We start from the raw sequence: 25,877 nt of genomic DNA on the forward strand, positions 1-25,877 counted from the left end.
TCCGTCTGTCTGTTTCTACGCAAACTAGTCTCTCAGTTTTAAAGCTATCGAGTTGAAACTTTGCACACCCTTCTTTCCTTTGCACGCAGTATATAAGTCGGAACGGCCGGGATCGGCCGACTATATCCTATAGCTGCCATATAACTGATTGATCGGAAATGCCATAACTCTGCTGTTTGTTAAGTTAGGAAGTTGGGACTTTCTGTGGGTTCTATATTTGGCCAATCAATCCGACCTACCAAATTTCATAAGGATCGGCCGACTATATCTTATAGCTGCCATATAACTGATTGATCGGAAATGCCATAACTTTGGTGTTTGTAAAGTTAGGAAGTTGGGATTTTCTATGGGTTTTATTTTTGCCCAATCAATTCGACATATTAAATTTCATAAGGATCGGCCGACTATATCCTATAGCTGCCATATAACTGATTGATCGGAAATGCCATAACTCTGCTGTTTGTTAAGTTAGGAAGTTGGGACTTTCTGTGGGTTCTATATTTGGCCAATCAATCCGACGTACCAAATTTCATAAGGATCGGCCGACTATATCCTATAGCTGCTATATAACTGATTGATCGGAAATGTCATAACTTTGGTGTTTGTAAAGTTAGGAAGTTGGAATTTTCTATGGGTTTTATATTTGGCCAATCAATCCGACCTACCAAATTTCATAAGGATCGGCCGACTATATCTTATAGCTGCCATATAACTGATTGATCGGAAATGCCATAACTTTGGTGTTTGTAAAGTTAGGAAGTTGGGATTTTCTATGGGTTTTATTTTTGCCCAATCAATTCGACATATTAAATTTCATAAGGATCGGCCGACTATATCCTATAGCTGCCATATAACTGATTGATCGGAAATGAAATAACTTTGGTGTTTTTAAAGTTAGGAAGGTGGGATTTTTTATGAGTATTAAAAATGCATCATATGAATAATTTTGGAGAATATAATTTGCAGAATATTCTGCAAGGGTATTTCAACTTCGGCTCCGCCCGAAGTTAGCTTTCCTTTCTTGTTTGTACTAATATATAAACTATTTTTCCGAGTTTATTTGGCGCACATACTTGTACATATCTTTGAAACTTTTCCCATGCGTAATGCTGCCGGCAGGCAATCCGACCTTTTTTGGGGGGCGCTTTTATGGAGCATGAGAAACGGAGACACAGATATTATTGTTTTTAATTGCTCGATCTGAGCGCCTAGGCCTAGGTCAGTCGCTACCAGATTGCAGTCCCCTTTACTCCGCTCCGACCATAATTAATTTAATAAAATGTAAAGCAGCCAGCTGAAAAACTTGACTCATTCTCGGCGCTCAGAAGCGACTTTGAGCGAGATTCGAAATCGGTTGACTCACAAACTTGAGTTCAACTCGTTTTTGTGGCATTCAACGGCAAGCGAATAAAAGTTCGCCGCCTCGATATTCTATGATCAGTTTACAGTCTCAACTTCACCCAGACCCAGGTGTTCCAGTTTCGGTTGAAGTGCTTCTCTCCGAGGATTAGCCCCTGAAATAAGTCCGTATCAAAGTGAGTGTAGTGTGTTGTGCGAGTGGGTGCTTTGGAGAACCGAAATCCGATTCGGTTGTGTGGGATCGTAACCTTGACTTTGGCTGAATCAAAGTATCAAAATGGACTTGGAATATGTAAATGCATTTAATGGCGCATAGTCCCAGTGAACATGCATGAACAGTGGCTGTGATCTTAATTAAATTAGAAAAATGTGTGGATTTCGAACAATGTCACCTTTTCAAGGATTATTTCAGGGTAGAAGCTCGAAGTTCATTTGTAAAAGTTCAAGCTACTTTTATGAAACTGCATATCTAAGATTTCCAGTCGATCAAAAGTAATATTAAATTATAAAACGAAAAATATCACTACTGAATACTTAAACAAACAGAAAATTAGTGACTTCAAGGAATAGTCAAGGATTATTTCTAAATAGAAAATCAATCAAATCAATCTTTAAGGAACGTCTCATTTAAAATAAATCAATTGAATAAATATTAGAAGCGGCATAAATAATTTTTTAATAAATAAATTCTAAGGACTTTCTTAATCTAAATCTGAAATATATAATTTTTTAAATGCCACAGTTCCAAAATAAACAAGTAATGACTAAATCTAATCCGATGGAGGCCACTGTATTTGATTGCTTTGTTCAGACCAAATTGGAGCACTCTACGCTTGACAATTAAAGCTCGCTTTAGCTCGCAGCCAGTCCAATTCTTATCAATAAAAAAGCCAGTTCCAGTTGCAAAAAAGTTCACGGATTAGCAACTGTAAGAGTCTGAGCCAAGATCTCCGCGCTGCCCACTCCATTGGCCATATGCGATAATTGATTTTCCCGTACATAATTTATGACGCACGAAACTGACAGCCGACTTGTAGATTAAAAACTGCCACTGACCGGCGGCAATAAATCTGTCCGTATCGCTTTATTAGAACGTTGGACAATAATGCCAGCTCCTGCTCCTTTTCACCCCTCCTGTAGCAAATCATGCTGACCGCCTGCCAAGTAGCGCTGCTCGCTGGATGTCTGGTTCTGGCCGTGAGTTCGGTTCGGGCCCAGTTCTTCTACCACCATCGGTTGGGTCTGCCGGTCGCACACTCCTACGAACCGGCCAACCCGTACCAAGGATATGCCACAGCCGATGCCCATCCCTCGGTGGTTAGGAATGCCCAGTGGGAGTCGGAGTTGCCGGCCGAGCTATCGAAGAGTGCGCGATTCTACAATGATCCCGTGATCGCCGCCAACCTGGCCAAGGAATCCCTGCTATCGAAGAAGGAAATGGCCGTTGTGCATCGCGAGGCTGAGAAAATTCCGAGGGAACAGGTCTACAAGCTGTTCAAGAACGCCGGCTACCTGAGTCGCAGATAGAAATCTCAAAGCTGCCGTCGTGCCCAGATGAGTTCCGTTTCCCACGTGCCTTGTTGTATTCTAGCTTTTAAATTGTTAATATATTGTACATACATATTAAATGTTTTCTCTATAAATGACCACCGAATTATAGTGACTGAAAGGGGCTTTTGGTATACAAGTTGGATTAAATGCTGGAAAAACGTTCACTGTATATATAACTCGGCTCCGTTTCCCGGAAGTGTGGCAAAGACAACTTCGCTGAAGTTGTTGGGCTGATGGCGCTCCAGGAGATGGGATGGCAGATGGGCGTAATAGTCCCGCTTCAAAGCATTTATGTACTCGTCAGCCGCTTCAACGGAATCGCACATGGCCACTATGCAACCACCCCAACTAAAATAAAGCATTTCAGTTAGTTTAGAGAGCTACAAGGTTTTCTAACTTCTTACCCGGCTCCTGTAACGCGAGCACTAACATTCTGCTCGTTGGATATGGCAATCAGGCGCTCCACATCTGGATGGGAGCATTCGTAGAGCTCCCGCAGACTCTCGTGAGATTGTCGCATCAGCTCGCCCAGTTGCTTGGCACCTTCCCGACTGGGTCCGACGGCCAGTTGCTCACAAATCTTCCGAAATTTCGCCACGCGACCGGATTCTGCAAAGCAAAAATAAAGTCAATAACTTGTGAACTCGTGATCCGATTGATAAATATTTTTAAGGTATTTAATCAATAACAGAGTGCTGTCAATGTCTTAATCATTAAGTATAATTATTCATTTTGTGATCAATTAATTTCATGAATGTGCAAAATCAGAAAAATGTTTCCGATACAATCTTAAAACCCTGATTAACTCACCCTGAATAACATGCAGAGCACGTTGACGCAGTTTGAACTGCTCCATGTGGCGCGTGTTGGCGGAGAGGAACTTGGTCTCAAGTTCCTGTTCGGTGACTCCCAGCTCCTCGCAGATATCCGCTCGCGTGTAGTTCCACTTGGTCAAGGTGTCCTTAATCAACTTCTCGAAAGTCTCGTTATCCATTTGGCAAGCCTCCTCCAGATCTATGAAGCGCACAATGTCCTGCCAGTTGATCAGACCCTTCTGCTTGGCCAGCCATCGGGTGGCCAGTCGGCACTCCACCACTCGTTCGTTGTAATCCGATGAAGCGGCCTTGTTTTTTTGCGCCAGACTGTTAGCCACCACGAAGCATTTGCCCGCTGGCAATGTCACCGGAGTGCCCTTGAGCTTGGGATGGAACTCTATGTGGTGAGCACAGCCTACTCGTCCCAAGTAAGCGATAGCCTGATCCATACCCCCACTGTGGGTGCCAATGTACTGCTCACACTTGGCCGAAATGGAAGCCAGCTCCCTGCGATCCAGCTGCTTACCTTGAACGTGGGCAGTTGCCAGGACAGCGGAGCTGACCATGGCACTGGAACTCGACAGTCCTGCAGCCAGCGGCACATTGCCGTCCACAGCAATGCGCATTCCGACGGGCTTCCACTGGCTGCCCAGGTTCTCCTGTATGCCTTTGATGCCGCACAGGAAATAGTTGTACCACGCCGGTCCTCCACTTTTTGGCAGCTCAATACTAAAATAGGGAAATTGAAAAATGAAAATATTTAGCTGGTCGTTCTCAATTACGAATAACTGCTCTTAGTTAGCGTATAGTTTTAAACTTTAACTTTATATAAATAAATATCAATATGTTTATATACTTAATAAATTATGGGTTACATTTTGTGTGTTTCTAACGGTTTTTGCCTAAGGTGTTGCTTTTATATAATTTCAGATTATTCCCTTGAGTTGACTATATCCTATAGTTTACTGTACTGTTATAAGCAGTATATTCTCGCACGTACCCAGTCATTCCTCTTTGCTGGTGGCTTAAAGCTTATAAAGATTTTCAGCAGATCATAATTAAATTTTCAAAAAATGAACGGAAATATAAATATACATATGTAAAACTATATTATATGACAAGCATAATATTTCCGGCATTTAAATCTTTTCAAAACTTAAAAGGAAAGAAAAGAGAAAACAAATGTCTATTAAACGTGGCAGGTTTTTCCGATCTCTGGTGATTAAGCTTATAAAGATTTTCAGCAGATCATAATTAAATTTTCAAAAAATGAACGGAAATATAAATATTACATATGTAAAACTATATTATATGACAAGCATAATATTTCCGGCATTTAAATCTTTTCAAAACTTAAAAGGAAAGAAAAGAGAAAACAAATGTCTATTAAACGTGGCAGGTTTTTCCGATCTCTGGTGATTAAGGTCTGTAAACTATTGTTAGATGAATCACCCACCTGAGCTTTTTTAGATCCACATCATAGCCCGGGAACTTGGTCTCCTCCAGATTCCTAAGCTGGAGTTGGCTGTCATCCGGGTTTTTGGCAACCGCGAGGAAAATACTCTGGCTAACTGCCATGGGCAGCACCGAATAGCCGCAGTAGTCCACATGCTCGCCTATGATGTTGACCCTAGGAATAGATATTATCAGTGGGGGGTTATTCATTTAATAGAAAAGAAGAAACAACTCACCTGCCTGGCACTCGAACGAAGAACTCTGGATCCTCTCCGAATTGCTTTTTAAAAAACGCGCCCAGTTGCTGCACGCGCTCGTAAATCTTAGATCCCGGTTGAAGCTTCTGCTGGGCCACGAATTCGATGCCGGCTCCCAAAACCTGAGCAGTTCCGTTCCCGTTGGCGGTCATGTTCATCTGTGGGTGGGTGAAACTTTAATAACGAACTTAATTTTCGCAGTCGACGAACCGTAAACGTGTCGCAACTGGTTAATCTGAATTTATGGGCAAAACAAATTTACATATGAACGTAAACAAATAGCCCCAACAACAACAGTTGCACCTGTGGTTGTGCAAAAAATATTAGCTTATCAACCCATCTCACCTTATCAAAATGTCGAAATAGCTATTAGCACACAAAGTGATGTACTAACATTCCGGTTATCAGTATGGGAAGCGGCGTCAGAGTCACTAAAACTTTAGATTGACGCCAATTTGACCGCTTAATTGGGAAAAACAAGTGCAAAAGTGCAATTCTGCCGGCAAATGAAAAGGACAGGGATCCAAGAGTGAGAGCGCAATAGCCGACAGCTGTTTTTTAGAAGTTGCCAGGCTTGCGAAAACTTTAACCCTTAAGGGTGGCAAATTTTAACATTTGAAATGTTTTTTAATAATTGTCCAAATTGACTTTAAACAATTTTATATTCAGACTTCCTTGGCTAATCTAAAATAATGTTCATGATAATACCAAAACTTGAACTAAAAAAAAAGTTTAAAGTTATTAAGTGGTTTTGTTAACACACCTATTTTAACCTAACAGAATAAAGTCTTAAATGTCAATTAGACAAATCCATAATTTTCACCTTATTGTAAAGCTTATTGTACACAACAAAGATACTTTAAATATATGATGCACTTTGTTAAGATTTTAGCGCCACTGCCGATACATACCCAACAATGTCTTATCTTTCTTTTTATGAGGTCAAAATAACTTCGAGTTGTTTTCAGGCCTTATCAACGCAGAGTTCTAGTTTTCGGTGTGAGCACGTCGCGTTCCATCAGGCAACTGAACAATCCGGCCCGTGCTGTTTCCGTTTTTGTTTAATCCGGAATTCAATGAATAATACAGTAAAACTTCCTTATCAGGAAATCGTTTTTGTGTTAAAACTAAGATCGTTGGCATTTTAAGATACTTTATTCGTAATTTGTGTTAACTTATTTAAAACACCTCATTGTTCCATTAAGCGAAGTCTGACTGTATGTGTGTATCAGTAGCAACTCGTTGAGAGCTTTGTTTGTTTAAAACTAGCTGTCTTTGCCGTCAAATAGGTCAAACATCTTAATAACATCCAAACATTTTTTTGTTGGCATTCTAAAAAACGTGTTTTAAAATGCTTACCGCTTTAAATGTTGTTCTTGGCTTCCACTTAACGAAAGGCCATTACTTAGGCCGTTATTTTGCCATTAAGGTAAGTATTTGCTATGCTGATAAGGTTCGTGCAAATTCACTGTGGAGTACTTGTGATTCGTACAGGTACCTTTTTGTTAGACTAACTTATGATAACTAATCAAAGATTGAAATATATATAAATATAAATAAATATGTAAAATTTGAACTATATTTAATTTTAATAATTTAATAAAAATAAAGTAATCATTCAGATGATTAAAACTGGAGAATGCTTTTTTTCGACGCATAGTTGTGCTAAAACCTATTAATCAAATTTTATAGTATCGGAATGAAGACGCATTTAATTTCCAATTTGAATTAAAATCAGTTAAAGTAAGGCGTTACCAGATGAAGGCATTGCCAAATAAAGTTCTAGCAGGGGTGCTGCCAGCTCTCGTCAAATTTGTTTTCTCGTCTGCGGTCACACTGCAACTGTATCATCGTTGGAGCTATTTTATTTGTTTTTGAAAACGGATATTTCCCAGAAACAGCAGTGCGAATAAACACTTGCACCTGCATCGTAGGAGCACCACCTGTTGACCCCGTTGCGGAGACAATCGAATCAATGTCGAGTTTACAGCGCACGATGCTGAAGGGCAAGCTGCCACCCACAATTCCTGGCGGGCGCATCGGTAGAGCGTAAGTAGAGGATTCTGGGATGGGGGAGTTCGCAATTACTACCCGATTTGCCCAATTGCAGGGACTCGTTTAAGAAGTCCCGCATTCGGGACTACAAGCCAGGCCTGTGGAGCGAGTTCTTCGCGGAGAAGGATGACGTTCAGGTGGATGAGCAGCGAACCTTCCGGATCTACCGCACCAAGAAGCCGGAGAAGCCGGGTCCAGTGCTCCTCCTGCTCCACGGCGGTGGCTACTCGGCGCTCACCTGGGCCCACTTCTGCGTAAGTATCTGTTGCTGGTTTGTGATTGATACATTAATTAATCTTGTAATTAACTTAAGTCGGAGGTGACTAGCATGATCCACTGCCAGTGCCTGTGCATCGATTTGCGCGGCCATGGGGATAGCATTGTCGACGACGAGGACGATCTTTCCGCTGATACGCTGGCCAAGTGAGTAAATTCCACCCGAAAGTCAAACAATTTAATTAATTTTGATGAGAATTATTTTAGCATTTCTTTCTGCTAAAAAATATATATATAAATATTACTTAACCTATTAAAGGAATAATTTTTAGAAGTGTTTTTCGGACCAAAATGTTGGTATATTCAGTCGGTTTAGAAATAATACCATGACTGTTTGAAGATTTATCACTTCAGTTGTATATTTTCTTTAACAACGAATAACTGTATAGACATGCAGGCAAAATTTGCATAATCTCTAAGTTTATAAAAATAGCGCATGAAACTTTAAATGAGGTCGTTCTATGTGAATACATAAAGATCTGGTAAACAAGTATATTATAATCCAGTTTTATCAAAAATATGTGTATAACAATAGCAAGGGATTAAATAAATTTCTAACTCTTAGATAATATTAAAAATGTAATATTTACAAATATTAAATATATATATTAGCATTCAATATATATAATAATATTTATAATTTTAAAATATTATTTAATATAATTATAAATATTTAATTTATAAAACTTTTTATTTGGTTGTTACTATGATTTTTTTTTGCTTAAATAAACCCGATGATCTTGAGGCTTTCTATTAATTTGTATAATATTCCAAACAGGGACATTGGCGACTTAATCTTGAAGCTCTACCCTGAGGAGCAACCGCAACTCTTTGTGGTTGGACACTCGATGGGCGGCGCCATCGCCGTCCACTTTGCCCACATGGCTCTGGTGCCCAATTTGATTGGCATAACCGTCATCGATGTTGTTGAGGGCACCGCCATGGAGGCACTGGCCAGCATGCAGAGCTTTCTGCGCTCCCGTCCAAAGTATTTCCAGAGTATTCCGAATGCCATTGAATGGTGCATCCGGAGCGGCCAGGTGCGCAATGTGGATAGCGCCAAAGTGTCCATGCCTGGGCAGATAATCAAGTGAGTTAGACAGTCTTTGGACTTTTTCGAAAATGATAATCATTGAATATCAATCAGCTGTACAACGAACAAACTTGCAACGAATGATCTTCCACTACCCGATGACGTGCTAGAGGAGGCCCACCACAACAGTATGTTTCCCAATCCGTTTAGCATTTCGGAGGACGAGGAATCGTCCCCGCCGGGCGATGAAGCCGCAGATGGCAGCCCAGAGAGCGCAGCAGCTGGAACGGACTTCAAGAAGCCCATCACGACCAAATCAATGACCGAAGCGGCCAAAAAGTATAAGTGGCTTAACTCCTTGCTTGGGCAAACTACCAATTTACTTCATATATCCCTTAGTTACACCTGGCGCATTGATCTGTCCAAGTCGGAGAAGTACTGGGTGGGCTGGTTCTCGGGGCTGAGCGATAAGTTCCTTAACTTGCGCCTGCCCAAGCAGCTGCTCTTGGCCAGCATCGACGGCCTGGACCGCACCCTGACCGTTGGCCAAATGCAAGGCCGCTTCCAAATGCAGGTGTTGGCCCGCTGCGGACACGCCGTGCACGAGGACCGTCCACACGAGGTGGCCGAGGTGATCAGCGGGTACTTGATCCGGAATCGCTTTGCGGAGGCGGCCAGCGAATTTCGGTGTCACATGCCGTCGTGCTAAACGAACCACCCCCTGAGCCCATGGTTGAGCACAAGCTGAGGTCACAAAAGTCTATTTTTGAATGGAGGAACCTTACTCTTTGAACTAACAGATGCGTGCATATATATATACAAAATGTAGTGCGTAGGTCCAGATATATTTAGCCGTATATTCTATATACACATATACTTATAATCCAGCAATTTATTCGGTATTTTTAATTAAACCTTATGAATTTTTAACATTGTACTTTATACTCATTTTGCCAAAATCTAAAGTCGAAAGTGCTTGCGTTTGGGCTTCTTACATTGTTATAATGAGTGTGTATTAAATATGTGCCAGATCAAAAGAAAATTTAACGAAATCCAAATTATATGAATGCAAATAAGTTGAATAAAGCTATTTATTAATCGAGTGTTAACAGTAAATCTCACAAAATTCGAATAAATATTGAAATTTATTGAATTGGTTTTCTCGTCGCAAGGAACCCATAAAACTTGGATAGGAGAATAACACATTTAGTCCACGAAACGGAAGCCACCATCGGATTTCATCTTCATCTTGGATTCTAGAGCCTGGATGCGACGTAGGCGCTCGGCGATCTGCTCGCGTATCTCGGGTCGGTACTTCTTGCCCTGGCCCATGGAGTCCATTTCGGTTAACCACTCGGCGCGCTCGTTGATTTGGTCCAGCACTTCAAAAGAATATAAAGATTTTAATTGTATAAATTGGCTTGTTTTGGGTCCATTAAGAACTTCTAACTTACGCTCATTTATGAGGTCCTCTTCCGTCACTAGTTGCTCCTCACGGGGACGTCGACGTGGCTTGATCGCCGGATCCGGCAGATGAGTGCCGGCCATGGTGAATTGAAGCTGAGACTTGGCCTTCTCCCCGTGCATCCGGTTGTCGGTCGGCGGGCGATAATAGCTCTGCTTGTAGGCACCGCTCGCCTCGATCTGGCGGAGATTCTTCCGCTTCGCATTTCGTGCTCGGTCCAATATAGCCAGAGTCTCTCTATCCGGATCGTTTTTGGTGTTCGGACGGGGCGGTTCGGGCAGTGGCAAAGGATCCCCGTTGCGCAGGCTCTCATCGATCTGCTTGCGAACCATCATCGACATCTTGGACTCCTTGACGAGCACTAAGGAAGTGGGAAGATTATAGAGCTTTTCGAAGGGTATTATAATTTCCGTAAACAGTTTGCAACGTAGTGATGGTGACGTCTCCAACCTTACAAAGTATATATATTCTTGATCAACTAGGAGGAGTTGGATCTAGCCGTGCCCGTCTGTCCGTTTCTACACAAACTAGTCGCTAAATCTTTCTTTATTGCCAGTAGTAATAAGTCGGAAAGGGTGGATCTGACCACAAAAAAATCGGACGACTTTATCTTTTAGCTGTCTTAGGAACGATGGAAAAAGGTATAGGGAAAATTTTTAAACATAGACGTATAAAAATCGACAGATAGTCGTGTTATAGAATACTTAATTTTAAAAATAGTTGCAAGGTTATATAAACTTCGGCTTGCTAAAGCATGCTTCCTCCTTTCCTGCCTAAAATTAAAATACGAATCATTAAATCATTTATATAGATATGGAAGTTTATATTCTCGTCCTCACGGTGAACTAAAAGGTTCTCAACAAGAAGAGAAAGCGATCCCAGATTTCTTAAAACGACTAAAAAGTATATTCTTCTAAACCCATGTATTCTTTTTGAGCAAAGCTCAAGTTACTAAAGCTAAGTAACCATTTTTAATATTAACGAGCAACGGGTAGCAAATTTAAATACGCCCTGTTTTTTTTAACTATATTCCTGTCGAGGGACTTACATCGGATCAGATCAGCCGTCTCCTTGCTATATTGCACCTTGGCCGAGTGAAAGGCTCCAGCGCCGCCAGGAACAATACGTTCGCTGGGCCACATCGGCATCTTCTGCGAACTGGGCTGGTCGCCACCCGCTTCCGGTTCCTGGTGGGGAATAAGTCCGCCGGGCAGCGCCTTAACCTGAACGTTGTTGAAGCGATGTCGGCTCATTCTGAAAATCTAATAATTTTTGCTCGGGAAAGTTCTACTAGTCTATATAGAAAATAGCTTCGACAATTTCGTGTGGCGTGTTTGAAGGCTGGCCTCGGTGTGAAGTTGTTTTACGCCGGACAACAAAGTGAAGACGCATGGCAACCTGGGTTGTTAGGCAAACAGCATGTGTATTTTTAATTTCGAAATAATTTATTGAAAATAAATATATGTAGGTATTGTATGTGTGTATATGTGTGGGTAGGTACACGCTTGGTTTACACTCGCATTCTGATAAACTTCATTCCCCTGCGAACATCTAACTGACTTATGCACATTCGTCTACGAGTAGTTGCACTTTACATTAAGCCATTTAGTTTTGTGGATCGTTTTGAACTTGCTAAAGTTTGACAATTAGGTTTCAATTATTTCTGTATCCCAACTGGCCGTACAATAGGTTTTTATTAATAAATAAAAGCATCAGCGATTTACAGAGTTGCGGTTGTTGCTAACAAAACTATTTTGGAAATATCGACATGAAATTAGAAAAACCAAAAACATTTTTAAGCAAGATTTACACATGCGTTTGTTCCGTTTTTTTACATTACAATTAGACTACACGTTTTTACGCTCTTATGGTAGTTATTTTTTTGGCTGCCTTCTCTTTTCAGCTCCGCCCGTCGTCGTCGTTTTTTTTTTGAACCTAAGCTTATGATGCGACATACATTAGTATATATAAATATATATAATTTTTTTAAAAACAACTAAAACATAACATATCGAGTGATTGGCTTGCCATTTACATGATAAACAATTGACTAAAGCAAACATAATAGTAATAGTAGAGATAAGCTAATCAATGACAATGGTGATCATGATCAGTATGCAATACATGCTTACGCTACTTATACAAAATACAATATGTGGTTCCGATTCTTCAACACAAACAGTGAAACATTGAAACTCTTCACGATTAAAGTTTAGTCTAGTGGTTGTTTCCGCTGTGTTGCGATTTCCTCTGGTGCAATTACGGTTCAGCAAATATGTTCCTTTTAATTTAAAATAAATTATGTGTACGTGTATATATAAACATATCCATTATGTGACTACTACTTCATTCAGCAAGCCTAGTTTTGATTCGCGCAAACATTTCTCAGCTCTAATTTCTCAATTCTCACTTTTCAATTCCCTCTCCATCCAGCTTTCTTCTTTCTAGTTTTTATAGTTGCGAAAAGTAATCTTAGTCAGTCTCATGGTCACGATGCAGAGTTCATTTTATAATTTTTACTAGATAAACCTTTTTCGTCGTCGTTTAGCGGGGCATTTCTTTCAATTGGCGACGTTGTTGATGGTGATATAGTCGATGGTGTGATTAGGATTAGAATAGCGTAAAATGTTGATCAAATTTGGCCAAATTTTCCTACATAGAGAGAAGTTACTGTATTGTGTGTTTGCGATGAGTTTTTCTTAAGGGGCTTGGCATGTTAGTTTAACTACATAGATGGCGACAACATTTACGAAACCTAGACATTAATAACATTGACAGCAAGATGCCACGCCCCCGCTGACAGCTGACATGGGGATTTCCTTCAGGGAGTGCAGCATGGACTCTGCAAGTCCAACGGCCAGCCGTTGGTCCTGCAAGCCCGGCCAGCTGATCATATCTTTGGGGACGTCTTGGCACACAATTAATAAACTTAACATTAAAACAAACTAGCGGCTTACTAACTAAAAACGATTACAAAACGGGTTGTGAAAGGGCGCAGGGTGGACAACTAGACGCGACAAACATAGATACGAATCTTACAAAGCTAAATATAAAAACATTTATGTTCGTTATGAAATCAAACTTCAAACACGGTTCAAAGCTAGGTGAACACAAAAACTGCTGGCAGCCACAAATCAAACGTCATTACAATCCAATCATTCAGACAGCCCAGAACCTTGCTCAGTTCATTGCCTGTTCAGTCATTTGGCGGCACAATGTCTCGAGCTGTTCCAGGCTCTTGAAATCGTTCATCTTGTACTCGGTGACATGGGGCGACATGCCCAGGTTGACCAGCTGTGGCTGGGACAGGCAATGATCCACGGCATGGTTGTTGTTCTTGCTGTTTTGGTGACAGATATTGTGGACACAGGCACCACCGGTTACACCACCACCACCATTGGAGCACAAACAGCTGCCACTCCCCACGGCGGCGGCTGCTGCTGCCAACAGTTGCAGCTGTTGCTGATTAATCAAATTGTTGTTCAGCATGCTGTTGTTATTATTGTTGTTGTTGATCAGGATCTGTGGCGGATCGTGCTGCTCCTGACTCTGATTCTGATTACTAACCATCACAACGGCGGCCATGGTCTTCTTTGGTTGCTGCTCCGAGCTGCACACTCCTCCGTTTCCGCTATGCTTTCGCTGCTGCTGATTGCGCTCCATCACCAGGTTGTCGTTGGATCCATTGTTGGTCAGCACTCCCTGGCCTGGCTTGAAGATCAATTGCTGCGGCTGTTGCGGACCACCGGCCACCAGGATAAGGTTATTCAGCGATCGACGATGCGATTGCGGAGGCGTTTGCTGAGGCAACGCCGGAAAGTGGTTGTGCTGCTGCAGCATTTGTTGCATCTGCTGGGCATGATGGTGCGACTTGTTGGGCGGCGGCGGCGGTGGTGGCTGCTGCTGGGGATTACCCATGAAGCTAGGATACGAGGAGCTCTTGTACTGCGGTTGATGAGACGGACCGCCGCCGTAGCCGTTGTAGTCGAACTGCGGCAGTGGAGGCGGTGGCTGCTGAGAATGGTGAGGCAACGGGTGCTGCAGACAATTTAGCGAGAAGTTGAGCATATCATTGGAGTTCTTGCGGTTGTTAATCCGGTCGTTGCTGCCATTCTTCGTATCGCACTTGCGAGTCTTGCCGTTCCATCTATTACGAAAAAGGAAATGGCAAAGTTACATTACCGAAAACAATTCTCTGACAGAATGTCTAAATACATACCTCGGTTTGTTGATATTGCCATTATTTGGTCCGACGCCGGCTGGCTTAACGTGATGCATTTTGGGTACCATGGAGATCTTCATCTTGGAGAGCTTAAACTTCAAGTCCTTAAGTTGATTGGCATGATTCATGAATGCCTCGTTATGAATAGAACGGTCCAGAATCCACATAAACACTCCTAGTGTCTCATCGTCCTGCGCAGCATACGGATCCTGCTGCAACGTGTTGCTCACAATGTCGATAACCTTCAGAAAGCGCAGTCCGATGTTTTCCTCTGGCGGCCCAATAGCCTCCACCGGCCTCATTGGTGTCAGCACAATGTTAGTCAGCTCCTCGACTGCCGTGCTCAGTTTCATTTGACCCGTTAGCAGCTCCTGCTCCACCCGATTAAGAATGTGGGCCCGCTCCTTTAGTTTATCGATGCACAGGGCCAGTTTGTGAGAGGCGCCCTTCGTTACTCCCACACTCTGTAGAAAGTCCTCGGTGATCAACAGCATCTCCTCGTACGTCATATTCTTAAACAGCTCGATGTACTTATGTAGGCGCAGAGACTTCAGCCACAGGCCTATTCCCGACATACCCACGTTCCGGGAGTGGAACTTGATGTAGTTAGGCTTGAACTCGTCTAGACGCGTATCCGATCCACTGTTAATCAAGGCTCCGCGCTGATGCTCGATGGATAGGGAGAAACTCCGGGGCTTGTTGGCAAACTGGGCCAGATTCTCCGTGGAATTGGAGCAGTTATCGTTAACCGTGATTACCGACGAGTTGGACGAGCTGGAACAACTGGAGATCGTTTGCGTGGTTAGGCTGTTGGACCGGCGTGTCTTTAGAGCTGCGATCTTGCTGTCAAGGCTCCAGCGATTGATTTCTCCAAACTGATCGCCCACGTTTCCCATAAGGATCGATGCGTAAGGGGGAGGTTGGAGCAATTGCTGCTGGAGATGCGGCGGAGGCTGCAATCGATCGTCAACCGGGTTGCCACCGGCTCGTCCACAAAGACTCGTGCTGGCCAGACCGCAGGCTTCACCCATGTCCGCTGTGACCGGGTCAAAATCGAGTATTTCCGTGCCATTCTTACTAAATGACGTGTCATGGTCGTCGCCACCACCGATTCCCAGCATTGACCCCGCTCCGGCAACCACACCGTTGACCAGCGAAGAGCTGCCCTCCAGCGACAGTCCGAGGCTATTCTGACTAGAAGCTAATTCGTTCAGGGTAATACCATTTAGATTATCACAGAGTGGATTGATCGAGCTGCTGGAGCTGCCACCTCCGCTGCCCCGCCAATCGCCGGTCATCTTGTTCTGCAGCTGTTTACTGGGCGGTGCGATGGTCTGCCAGTCGTTGGTGCGGGAGGAGCGGCTACCGCTCGCGGGGCACAGCGAAGAAGAGGCCACCGACGAGCAGGAGGCCGTCGATGAACTGGTCGCCGAAGAGGAACAGCTACCACTGCCTGTGGAGCTGCCACCAGCGACCAGTTGCGGCGATGGCTGCAGGAAGTAACTGCGGTTAGTCAGGCCCGCCGCCGCCGCCTGGATATGATCCTCCAGGTGACGCAGCCAAATATTCAGCGACCGTCTGTCCTCGCTGGAGATCGCCGGATGGATGAGCAGATACGAAAAAATCTGCTGCACCAGCTCCGTGGGTACAATCTGCTGCATGGTGTCCTTAACCGCCACCGGGATAAGGGTCAGGTATATGAGTTTGGCCTCCTCGTTGCCCGGCTTAAGAAGTGGCAACATGTTGAGTACCTCGTGCAGAATGTCCTCCTTGCGGGCATACAGCTTCCGCTCGTCACACTGCGCCGATGTGGTGATCTGGAAATCGCTACCGTAGCACGGCATTGAATCCTTATCCGACGAGGAGGATGACATGGCGTCGAGCAGGTCGCATGGCTGGAACGTCTTGTAGGCGTTCAGCAAGTTCTGCAGGTACACCGGATTGTTGGCATTGATGTCGATCACCACGCTGCTCAGATTCGTCTGCGAGGTGCCCAGGTTCTGGGTCAGGTTGCTGTCGATCGAATACTGGAGAAACTTTAGGCTCGGGTAACGCAGCCGTTTAAGCAGCGCGTACATCACGACGGTCCGCTCGCAGTCATTCCACTTCTCGAAGAGATTTGTCACTGTGGTCACCTGCTCACAGAACAGCGCGTTGGGCGGCTGGCTCTGGTTGAGATTTAAATTAGGATTGGAATTGCCATTGGCGTGTGTCGCCGTTGTCGTGGCTGTGGATGTGGCCTCCTTGTGGACTGCAGTAGGCGTAGATGTGGTGGGCTGCATCTCTTTGAGTGCATTGTTAGAGTTATTGGAGTGGCCGCTGATGCCGGAGGTCATCGCGTTGTCAGTTCCAGTTGCGTACTTCATCTCGTTGTTAGTTTTCTTCTTGTTTTGGGGATAGTGTCTATTATAATTTATGGTATTATAATTGTTACGGCTTCTTTGTAGTTATTTGGTTGCGGTTCCTGTAAGAAAAGATAAGGGGTCAACAAGTTTTTAGAAATTTAATGACTTTGATGACAACACACAATAATTAATAATACTCATTAACAGATCAAAGTTAAGCCTAATTTCATTTAAAGATGTTTCCTTGAAGAAACTGTATTACTCTTTAAAAGTTTAATAAATTAAGTAAAGCCCAATTTGATGACTTAACTCCCAAATGAAAAATACTCCCTATTTCGAACCACGTGATCGTATCAATCACTTCTCTTAGTTTCCACGAATTTGTCGCCATTGCTCCACTCGGGATTAGAGTGCTGTGTGGCGATTATAAAATAAACTTTAAGCCGCAAATAACGTTCGAATTTAATCAAATCAGTTTTTGCTAATTTGTTAAATTTACAAGCTCGGAGACAGCAGTGCGGCAGCAACAACAATTATCTGTAATTGACGAATGGAAATTAGCATTTGCATGGTCCGCCGATCGGACTATTGGTCGACTGGCTTATCAGGAAAGCAAATAAACAACAAATATATAGCACCTCCGATTCGCTTCGATGGCGCGAGTGACGAGGGACGATAAATCAATAAAATAACAAACATTTCAAATACGAAATCGTTAATTTTGACTTTGGATTTCGATTTCCGTGCCGGGGAAAGAAGGGGTTAAGAGCAGAAGGGGCGAGAAGTTTGGTTAGGTTTTTTGCACAGTTTCGCACTTTTCATTTAGTTTCGTTTGCCATTGCTTGTGTGTGCTCATTTCGAATCTTGTTTCTTCTGCCGCCGTTGTTGTTGTTGTTGTTTTTGCTCTGGCGACTTTCTTCGATTTTTTTTTTTTGCCGTGTTTCTACTGTTATACGGTGACCACACGAAACATAGACCTCACAATAGCAATGGGTTTTGAGTGGAACAATTAGGAAAAGCACGATTTAAAAAATTAACCATGTTTTTTTAAGATCGAGAATAGAATGAATTCGCTTAAACAAATGGTTTTAACAATTAATATCAAAGAATTTCGGATTTAGAATGTAACGATTTTATGAATATTTTGTTCTCTGTACCAGTTAACTAATCGAGTGCTTACTGTAATTTAAACCAGCGGCAAAGCAGCCGCCCCTGTATTAGTGCCTGCGTGTGTGTGGGCAAGCACTAAAACATAACGGGCCCCAATTACTGCATTAAAAGCACAGCTACTGCTTCGGAATTTACCGATGTTAACTTTTTTACTATTTAACGTTTATTAAACTGAAATTTCACATTTTTTCGCGACCGAGAGTACAGAAGAGAGCCAAGGCGCGCTTCGATCTAACGGTACTTGTGCATGCCCGGGTCGATCTTTGAGGTTATGCGTCACTGCAATTGCTGTTATTTTTCAACCGGCTTGCAAAAAATTCCCAAAGTTCAACAAACGCTGAAAGTTCACAAACACACTTAGGCACATACAGGATACTCGGAACTCACACGTTATTTGATTTGTATTTTTCTGCGTTTTCAGCAGGCGCGATCGCAATACATTGGCATATTCCTAACGTTTATTTACGTTACGAATAAATTTGATATCTGCAACTTGCAGAGACACAAAAGAAGAATTGTTTTATTCAAATTAGCAAAGCTGGAAGACGAGACTGCACTGGAAGCTGCAGTGGGGAGCACCGCGGAGGAGGAGCGGCTGATGGCGAATGATTGGCGCTGGCGTCAGCGTTTTAGAAAGAAAATGGTGGAGCTGCTGGGTAGCAGGGAGAGCAAAACGGTCGAAAAGGAGCGCGCGCCTTTTTTTCTGACAGCCCAAAGGGAACGGAACGATGATGATGCTGCTGTCAAGAAAATGGGGAGAGCACACACACACACACTGCAGACCTTGCTGGCATATGTGTATGAGTGAGAGTGACACACTGAGCAATGCACGGGCGAAATTGCGGTAAATTACATGAGAGAGCGAGCATTACATTCCCCTTTCAATTGTTTTTATTTGCACTCACTTTCCGTTTGCCGTCTTTTTCTTGCAGTGGCGTGGGGCTGTAGGGAAGAGGGGGCTTCTCAAGGGGGTTTGTTGTTTTCACCACACAGAAGATTGGCCCCCAAAATCACGCCCCACCCACCCAGCCAGCCACCTAGCCACGGTCGGCCAGACAACAAAAATATATAGCTACACTGCGCTTGTGCCAAAATTGTTCTATTTTTCAATTACCTTTTCGCCTTCTATTCGCCTGCTGCAAACCTTGAAATTATTTTCTGTTGCAATTCACAGTTTTGATCCGATCAGTTTGAGAATCGAGCATATTTCGCTAATTTGATATGCTATCGGATCGCGTCGCGCATTTATTAATTTATAATTTTCACCTTTGCTCGCGCGCTTGTGTGTGTGGTGTGTGTACTTTTTATTAGCACTTTTGGGCTTTAGCTTTGTTGTTTTTGCTAAACCATAACTTCGCCTTTTTTAGCCACACACTTCCATGCGCGAACACTCAACGTGTTTTCACAAACGCCTGATTACGGAGAACTGCGCACGGTTGTTGCTGCACTTAATTATATGCATGTTTCCGCCAGCTATTTCATTTTTTCAGCAATTAATTAATTATTTATTCACGCGAACGAAGCGTTGTGCGAGAAACGCACTTTAAGTGTGACCGAATGAAGGAAATGCAAAATTGCTTTTCATTAGCAAAGAAACCCTGGGACTAGGACCTAGCTACCCTAGTGGTGACTCAACCCATTTTGTCTAATGCCTGTTCTAGCTAGAAAAGAGCTAAACATAGGTGTGAAATGTATAAGTTAAAAAATACATTACTTTTTATGACTTTTATTGCTGATGTTAATTTTATTTGAGTACAAAAAATAAAACATATTAATAAGCCATCAAATATATATAATTTATTTTAAATAAAATATTGGATCAACAACATCTAACTTCTATTATAAATTTCTAAATGTAAAAAAAGTTTACTGCAGTTACACTTAAACAACGATATTTAGCTTTCAGCAAATATGCAAAAGTCCCGATCAGACAAAATGAGTTATCCTGAAACGTATTGCACCGAATTCGATTCTAAAGGACCTTGTTACCATGTCATGGTAATGCCTGGAGCAGTTCACGTCTTTGGGCTGTTGGAAAAGGCTATCAGTATCTCGTTTGATCATTTAGATCACAAAACGGATTTTTTGTAGTGTTGGAAATGTTTTGCTCTGACATATCTGGCCACACTGAAAAGGTTCGTCGGTAATTTGACGGGAAGGATAGGCGGACACACTGCAAGTCCAATTGGAATAAAGGCGATTTTTGTAAATTTGCTGGATTTACAATGCAGAAAAAATCTAGCAATGCAGTGAATCAAAGCTCTGGGTCAGCGCGCAGCTCTAGAAAGTAATTCATTCTGAAGGTATCGTCCCGGTAAAGCGACAATCCCAACGAAAACAAACGACCCCAGCAACAACAACACATCACATCGGAGTCACCATCAACTGCTGCAGAGAGAAATGTTTGCTCAAAACCAAAAAACCAGCTTTCTGGAGCAAACAAAGGCGGCGCGGGAGGAGCGGGCACTGGAGAAGCGTCGCGAGCTGGCGGCCATCCTGCTTCAGTCCACTCTCAAAGGATATGCGGCGCGCAGGAAGTACCAGAAGCGGATCATGTAAGTTCTGCCCACCATCCTAAGCTAACTAAGATTTACTTAAAACCTATCTTGCAGACTGGATTTCGATGCTATATTTACCGAAAATCACGATGACAAAGATGTGGAACTGGAACTCTTGGCCATCACTGTCTATCCGGTGCTACGGCGCTACCTCACCCAAATCAAACTGGACAAGAGCGATGTGACCTCTCGGGAGCGTCTGGAGCGTATTTGTCGCTACATCATCAAGGCAATGGAGGCGGAGAACACCAAGCTTTCCTACGCCGCTCTCTGCCTGTTCAAGGAACGCAGCCTGCCGTGGATAGCGCACATTAAGATACTGCTCACCAACTGCCTGATTTTGCTGCCAGTACTCAAGCCGGAGAACCATGCCGACAGTCTGTCGCTTGCCCTCTTCCTGCACACACTGGTGGTCTTCACGGCGCCCAAATCCTGGGCGATACTCAGGAATGCCCAGTTCGAGAAGCTGCAGCCGGCCATGCAGAAGGTCTGCTGCAACATTCAGGGACATTTGGTGCAGCACGACTTTTACAGAACCATGCGGGTAAGTTCGTTTTAATTAATCACCTAAAATAATATGCATCCCTTACTATTTTCCAGGTCGTTTTGCTGCGCGGCACTGTGCGTGAGGAATTGTCCGTAAAGCCTGTTACCTTGGTGGCCATTATCACGCTTTGCCTGCGGCCTTTAATCGATGGAAACTTTAGCCGAAATCTCCTTACCAAGTTTTTGTCGGAGATACTCTCTGTACCCGCTTTAATCTATCATCTGCACCAGAGTGTGCCTCAATGCCTGGAGCAGTTTTCGTCTTTGGGGCTGCTAAAAAAGGCTCTGAGTATTTCGGGGGACTTGCAATGGTTCGAGGAGTTCGGCGCTAGCATGCCGGGCACCAAGTCCCTGGCGTTCCTCGGAAACATAGTAAATTTGTTTAACATTGATGGCCAAGGGGAGTCCAAGGAGTTGGCCTATCCACTACTGACTGTAAGTTTTACGAAATGTAGTTTCCAACATCTACAATAATCGTATAACATTCTTGCCAACAGGAAACCACCACATCGCTACTAGAGCTTATACCCAACACGGTGACCACCAAGGGCGTGTTTACACAGTGGCACGAGCTGCTGGGGTGGCATACTCCCGGCCCAGAGCCCGCTCAGAATCAGAATGTGGCTTTGATCAAGAAGCAGTTTCACATGTTGTGGGATCATCGCTGTATAAAGCTGTTGCTGGGGGATCTGTTGAAGGAAATCAATAAAAATTATGAGCGCATTGAGTTCCAGTCTCCCCAGCAGCCATCCACATCGAATCTGCTGCGTCGGGCCTTGGAGCGCAGCTCCACGAGAGGAGTTAACCTAATGGGTGGAGTGTCCTGCAAACCGTGTAAACAGCAGTGGCGCAAGCTGGACAACGCGGATGTGGTGCAGGTTTCCCGCATCTGCGGGATGTACTATGCCGCTCTCAACACACTCTCTCAAATGAAGCTGGACATCCTGACTGGCATCTGCTACAACGACAATGTGCTGTACGATATTTGGCTGCTAATTACTTCCCTGGGTCCCAATTGCGGCATGAAAGAGTATCTTGAGCTGCTCAAGTCCGAGACTAACCTGCAGAAGCCCCAAACTGCCATGCTGATGCTTTTTTGCGACTGCATGACGCACTACGTCACGTATGTTCATTACTTTTTCTTACTAAGTTACACAGAACTAAAAAATTATAATTATGTAGGATTCTGGATGAATACGAGATGTATACGGAACAAAATCCTTTTAAGCTCAACGATTATGTCATGCTTACCTATTTCCTTAACAATATTCTCTACAAATTGATTAATGACAATCTTTTGGGTAAGTCTAAATGAATCTATTTTTTGTTTGTTAAGAAGTCTTACCAATCATTTGAAATATTTTTAAATGTTTTTGGAAAGACTTATTGCATGTAAGAATTAATAATAAATGGAATCTCTTCCAATCTCCAGCAGGTGCCAAAAACATTATTCTTAATCCGGTTTTCCTCTCGCTGCACACGCTGATGCTCTGTCTCTACCGCCGCGATTGCCGTCGCCCGTTTACGCCACCCAATCATTGGCTCATACCGGAGGTGAAGCCTTCGACGTTTATAAACGACCTGGAGAAGGCCAAGCGGAACGCTATGCTGCTTTTGGCCAAGATGCCTCACATTATACCGCACGAAGATCGGGTCAAGCTGTTCCGGAAGTTCGTGCAGAACGAGAAGGCGGTGATGGGTCTAACGGAGAGTGCTTGTGCCTCACCTCGTTCCGCCCTGATTGTCATCCATCGAGAGCGCATTGTGGAGGATGGGTATAGGCAACTGGCCGCCCAACCCACTCAAGCACTAAAAGGTGTTATCCGGGTGCGGTTCATTAACCAGCAGGGACTGCACGAGGCGGGCATTGACCAGGATGGAGTGTTCAAGGAATTCCTGGAGGAGACCCTCAAGAAGGTGTTCGATCCGTCGCTGAATCTCTTCAAGACTACCTCGGATCAGCGGCTATATCCCTCGCCCATCTCCTACGTTCAGGACAATCATCTGCAGCTCTTTGAGTTCGTGGGCCGCATGCTGGGCAAGGCGGTGTACGAGGGCATTGTAGTGGACGTCCCGTTCGCCTCCTTCTTCCTCTCCCAGCTGCTCGGCCAGACACAGCAGGCTCTCTACTCCTGCATGGACGAGCTGCCATCGCTGGACAACGAGTTGTATCGCAGTCTAACCTTCATCAAACACTACAAGCAGGACGTGGCCGATCTTAACCTGACCTTTTCCGTGGACCAGGATGTGATGGGCAAGATTGTCACTCATGAACTGCATCCCGGTGGCAAGGCGCGTGTGGTTAATGATCACAACAAGTTGGTCTACATTCACTACATGGCCTTTTTCCACATGAACACCCAGATCCGCGAGCAGACAATAGCTTTCAATCGTGGCTTCCGCAGCATCGTGAATCCAGAATGGTTATCCCTGTTCTCACCTCCCGAACTGCAGCGCCTAATTTCCGGTGACACGGTGCCTTTAGATTTGAAGGATCTGCGAAAGCATACGCAGTATTATGGTGGCTTTCACGACTCACATCGTGTGGTGGGCTGGCTCTGGGACATCCTGGCCAAGGATTTCACAGAGGACGAGCGCAAGCTGTTTTTAAAGGTATGTAGTTATTTTATTAATGCAAATTGATGATTATCTAACTAGAATCTACTTTTCAGTTTGTTACCAGCTGCTCGAAGCCTCCGCTTTTGGGTTTCGCCCATCTGGAGCCGCCTTTCTCCATTCGTTGTGTGGAGGTGGGTGATGACGAGGATACGGGGGACACAATTGGAAGTGTGATCCGAGGATTCTTTACCATACGCAAAAAAGATCCGCTCAACCGCCTGCCCACCTCGTCGACCTGCTTCAACCTCCTGAAGTTGCCCAACTACCAAAAGAAGTCCACGCTGCGCGACAAACTCCGCTACGCCGTGAGCAGCAACACTGGATTCGAATTGTCCTAAAGCAGCTTGGATCGATTTCCCCCACTACTTCCTACTTTATTTACATTTTGTATGTTATTCCTTTTTAAGCAACCTTTCGTAGGCAATTCGGTGTAAATGTGTTTTAATGTTTTGTGGCCGCATCACAAACTAATTGGAAAACATATTTAATGAATCTTAAAAACAATTATTAACAAATAATTATATAAACGTATAGCTGTGATAAAACTATAATAAACTAACGAAGAGTACACAACTAATACCAAGCTGAATTACAAATACGGAAATGAACAATCCATTTTGGTAGCTAATGATAAAAGAGAAAATGTCTAGTAAATACTGTAAACGAATGTGGCATGGCACACAACAAATATCTAACCCACGTACGGTGCAAGTGTAAGCCAAAAGTTACATGTAAACCACGAAAAAAAACCAGCAACAATAAATCTATGTGTCTGATTCATGTGCAAATTTTAAGCTGTTTATCAGATTTGTCTTGCGTAAGGTAGCCTAAGCGCGTTCCCTACGATAACAAACATGCAATTAGTGAGCGCTGCTCAAATTTCCCCGGGTTTTTCCAGTCCGAAAACTGAATGAAAATGGAAATGAAGCCGGACACGAGTGGCGAGCAGCGCGAGCGCTAATGACACAAATCCGTCTGGACAGGGCCTGCTTTCCTGAACTCCTCAACTCCCGTCCTCCGCTAATTGCCTGAGTCACACTCGAGGGTCGTCGCCGTCGTCTTTTTTTGTTGGGTCGGGTCAGGGGCACTTAGGCCGTCCGGAATAAGCGGAAATATGGCAATGAGTTTATGCAAAGCTAGTCGAGTTACGAATTACCGGAAATTGCATATCTGACTGACTAATGACCGGAGACGAGTAATGGAAATGCGAGCAGGGATTAAGGTCCTTACCTTTCTTTTAATACCAAGCAATCCCCAGAAAATATGTAACCATTATCATTTTTTAATGCTGAAGTAATTTTATAAGAAATAGTAATGTAATAGTAATCAGCACAATAAACGCACTCGAAAAAATCTTAACATTTTTAATTACATTTTTTTTATAATTTTTGAAATTTAAAAAATAGTTGAAGTAAAAATCCAATGATATTTTAGTAACAAGATATCCTCAGAAAAAAATATATTATCGAGATCAAAAATCAATCTTTGTTCAGTTTGATGTTTTAATTAAAAATGTTTTTGTAACATATCAGTTATTTTAGCTCGAAAAATATTAAATTTATAACTTCAGGCAATTCGCAAAATAGTGAAAAGAAACCATGACAAACTAAATATGAATTTTGTGAAATAAAACTTCCATATTATATTTGAGATATTAAAATGTAGATATTTAAGGTGGTTACAGTATTTCACTAAATATCAGTCTCATAGTTTTATCTCTGCATTAAATCTGCATCTCCGAAGGTAATTTGATACTTTTATACTGATCATCGATAGTTAAGGATCTTTATGGGATCCGTTCCGGTTCCCATTTTCGTACCCCCAAGCGATGTCCTTTTGCGGTTTTGTCAGCCCGCTTTTGTCTCCAATCTTTAGGCGGCCAGACAATAGCAAACAAATTGTAGAGCAGACCCACAAACAGGCAATAATCATAACAATAATTTCGAAAACTGCAGAGACACAAACAGTCGGCGGTCGTCGCACCACCAGGCCATAAAACTCGCATCCTCGCATCCTCGAGGCTCTTGCTTTTGTTCCCAGCGATGAGGAGGCAGCATCTCGGGGACAAAGTGTGATGATTTTTATGACTCGCCTGTGAGTTTGTGCCGCCACCGTCGCCCTGGCACCCGAAAGAACAGAACAAGACAAGGG

At 43.4% G+C, this 25,877-nt stretch overlaps 6 protein-coding genes across 10 annotated transcripts; 3 read left to right on the forward strand and 3 right to left on the reverse strand.

Moving 5' to 3' along the window:
* Positions 1 to 1,449: 1,449 nt before the first annotated feature.
* Positions 1,450 to 2,896, forward strand: LOC108040283. The gene is made up of 2 exons (XM_017117693.2): positions 1,450 to 1,535; positions 2,500 to 2,896. The coding sequence occupies exon 2, from the start codon at positions 2,506 to 2,508 to the stop codon at positions 2,884 to 2,886; it is 381 nt and encodes a 126-aa protein (XP_016973182.1). The 5' UTR covers positions 1,450 to 1,535; positions 2,500 to 2,505; the 3' UTR covers positions 2,887 to 2,896.
* Positions 2,897 to 2,947: 51 nt separating this feature from the next.
* LOC108040282 (N-acetylgalactosamine kinase) lies at positions 2,948 to 6,477 on the reverse strand. Of its 2 annotated transcripts, none has more exons than XM_017117691.2 (6): positions 6,349 to 6,477; positions 5,417 to 5,595; positions 5,182 to 5,355; positions 3,721 to 4,454; positions 3,315 to 3,519; positions 2,948 to 3,258 (listed from the first exon to the last, which is right to left on the reverse strand). In XM_017117691.2, the coding sequence occupies exons 2-6, from the start codon at positions 5,593 to 5,595 to the stop codon at positions 3,072 to 3,074; spliced, it is 1,479 nt and encodes a 492-aa protein (XP_016973180.1). In that variant the 5' UTR covers positions 6,349 to 6,477; the 3' UTR covers positions 2,948 to 3,071. The 2 variants fall into 2 exon arrangements, with proteins under 2 accessions (XP_016973180.1, XP_016973181.1); XM_017117692.2 differs by lacking the exon at positions 6,349 to 6,477 and adding an exon at positions 5,783 to 5,938.
* A 791-nt stretch (positions 6,478 to 7,268) lies between these two features.
* LOC108040265 (protein phosphatase methylesterase 1) lies at positions 7,269 to 9,692 on the forward strand. Its single transcript, XM_017117667.2, has 6 exons — positions 7,269 to 7,486; positions 7,548 to 7,746; positions 7,806 to 7,915; positions 8,547 to 8,858; positions 8,916 to 9,140; positions 9,201 to 9,692. Exons 1-6 carry the CDS (start codon positions 7,413 to 7,415, stop codon positions 9,508 to 9,510), a joined length of 1,230 nt encoding a protein of 409 aa, XP_016973156.1. The 5' UTR covers positions 7,269 to 7,412; the 3' UTR covers positions 9,511 to 9,692.
* A 235-nt stretch (positions 9,693 to 9,927) lies between these two features.
* Positions 9,928 to 11,674, reverse strand: LOC108040266 (UPF0193 protein EVG1 homolog). The gene is made up of 3 exons (XM_017117668.2): positions 11,315 to 11,674; positions 10,256 to 10,627; positions 9,928 to 10,183 (listed from the first exon to the last, which is right to left on the reverse strand). Exons 1-3 carry the CDS (start codon positions 11,517 to 11,519, stop codon positions 10,008 to 10,010), a joined length of 753 nt encoding a protein of 250 aa, XP_016973157.1. The 5' UTR covers positions 11,520 to 11,674; the 3' UTR covers positions 9,928 to 10,007.
* Positions 11,675 to 11,917: 243 nt separating this feature from the next.
* LOC108040264 (protein Smaug) lies at positions 11,918 to 19,556 on the reverse strand. 3 transcript variants are annotated; one of them, XM_017117666.2, is made up of 4 exons: positions 18,391 to 18,621; positions 14,486 to 16,952; positions 13,834 to 14,413; positions 11,918 to 12,918 (listed from the first exon to the last, which is right to left on the reverse strand). In XM_017117666.2, exons 2-4 carry the CDS (start codon positions 16,852 to 16,854, stop codon positions 12,877 to 12,879), a joined length of 2,991 nt encoding a protein of 996 aa, XP_016973155.1. In that variant the 5' UTR covers positions 16,855 to 16,952; positions 18,391 to 18,621; the 3' UTR covers positions 11,918 to 12,876. The 3 variants fall into 3 exon arrangements, with proteins under 3 accessions (XP_016973155.1, XP_016973153.1, XP_016973152.1); XM_017117664.2 differs by lacking the exons at positions 11,918 to 12,918; positions 18,391 to 18,621 and adding an exon at positions 19,118 to 19,556 and having other exon boundaries at positions 12,932 to 14,413; XM_017117663.2 differs by lacking the exon at positions 11,918 to 12,918 and having other exon boundaries at positions 12,932 to 14,413; positions 18,391 to 18,628.
* Positions 19,557 to 20,152: 596 nt separating this feature from the next.
* On the forward strand, positions 20,153 to 24,514 carry LOC108040275 (ubiquitin-protein ligase E3B). 2 transcript variants are annotated; one of them, XM_017117684.2, is made up of 7 exons: positions 20,153 to 20,558; positions 20,616 to 21,105; positions 21,162 to 21,542; positions 21,605 to 22,230; positions 22,290 to 22,408; positions 22,540 to 23,720; positions 23,780 to 24,514. In XM_017117684.2, exons 1-7 carry the CDS (start codon positions 20,404 to 20,406, stop codon positions 24,062 to 24,064), a joined length of 3,237 nt encoding a protein of 1,078 aa, XP_016973173.1. In that variant the 5' UTR covers positions 20,153 to 20,403; the 3' UTR covers positions 24,065 to 24,514. The 2 variants fall into 2 exon arrangements, with proteins under 2 accessions (XP_016973173.1, XP_016973174.1); XM_017117685.2 differs by having other exon boundaries at positions 22,543 to 23,720.
* The last annotated feature ends 1,363 nt before the right edge of the window (positions 24,515 to 25,877 follow it).

Source organism: Drosophila rhopaloa, unplaced genomic scaffold (assembly GCF_018152115.1).
Source record: "Drosophila rhopaloa isolate 14029-0021.01 unplaced genomic scaffold, ASM1815211v1 contig_163, whole genome shotgun sequence".
Lineage (NCBI taxonomy): Eukaryota > Metazoa > Arthropoda > Insecta > Diptera > Drosophilidae > Drosophila > Drosophila rhopaloa.

Excerpts from the sequence above, each read along its gene's own strand:
- LOC108040266 (XM_017117668.2), bottom strand. The coding sequence starts at position 11,519 with ATGAGCCGACATCGCTTCAACAACGTTCAGGTTAAGGCGCTGCCCGGC. Across the intron at positions 10,628-11,314 it reads GACGGCTGATCTGATCCGAT|TGCTCGTCAAGGAGTCCAAG; the intron begins GTAAGTCCCTCG and ends CCACTTCCTTAG. Across the intron at positions 10,184-10,255 it reads AGAGGACCTCATAAATGAGC|TGCTGGACCAAATCAACGAG; the intron begins GTAAGTTAGAAG and ends ATTCTTTTGAAG.
- LOC108040265 (XM_017117667.2), top strand. The coding sequence starts at position 7,413 with ATGTCGAGTTTACAGCGCACGATGCTGAAGGGCAAGCTGCCACCCACA. Across the intron at positions 7,487-7,547 it reads GGCGGGCGCATCGGTAGAGC|GGACTCGTTTAAGAAGTCCC; the intron begins GTAAGTAGAGGA and ends GCCCAATTGCAG. Across the intron at positions 7,747-7,805 it reads TCACCTGGGCCCACTTCTGC|TCGGAGGTGACTAGCATGAT; the intron begins GTAAGTATCTGT and ends AATTAACTTAAG.
- LOC108040283 (XM_017117693.2), top strand. The coding sequence starts at position 2,506 with ATGCTGACCGCCTGCCAAGTAGCGCTGCTCGCTGGATGTCTGGTTCTG.
- LOC108040282 (XM_017117691.2), bottom strand. The coding sequence starts at position 5,595 with ATGAACATGACCGCCAACGGGAACGGAACTGCTCAGGTTTTGGGAGCC. Across the intron at positions 3,520-3,720 it reads TGCTCTGCATGTTATTCAGG|AATCCGGTCGCGTGGCGAAA; the intron begins GTGAGTTAATCA and ends TTTGCTTTGCAG. Across the intron at positions 3,259-3,314 it reads GCTCGCGTTACAGGAGCCGG|TTGGGGTGGTTGCATAGTGG; the intron begins GTAAGAAGTTAG and ends GCTTTATTTTAG.
- LOC108040275 (XM_017117684.2), top strand. The coding sequence starts at position 20,404 with ATGTTTGCTCAAAACCAAAAAACCAGCTTTCTGGAGCAAACAAAGGCG. Across the intron at positions 21,106-21,161 it reads ACTTTTACAGAACCATGCGG|GTCGTTTTGCTGCGCGGCAC; the intron begins GTAAGTTCGTTT and ends ACTATTTTCCAG. Across the intron at positions 22,409-22,539 it reads GATTAATGACAATCTTTTGG|CAGGTGCCAAAAACATTATT; the intron begins GTAAGTCTAAAT and ends TCCAATCTCCAG.
- LOC108040264 (XM_017117664.2), bottom strand. The coding sequence starts at position 16,854 with ATGAAGTACGCAACTGGAACTGACAACGCGATGACCTCCGGCATCAGC. Across the intron at positions 14,414-14,485 it reads GGCAATATCAACAAACCGAG|ATGGAACGGCAAGACTCGCA; the intron begins GTATGTATTTAG and ends TTTTCGTAATAG.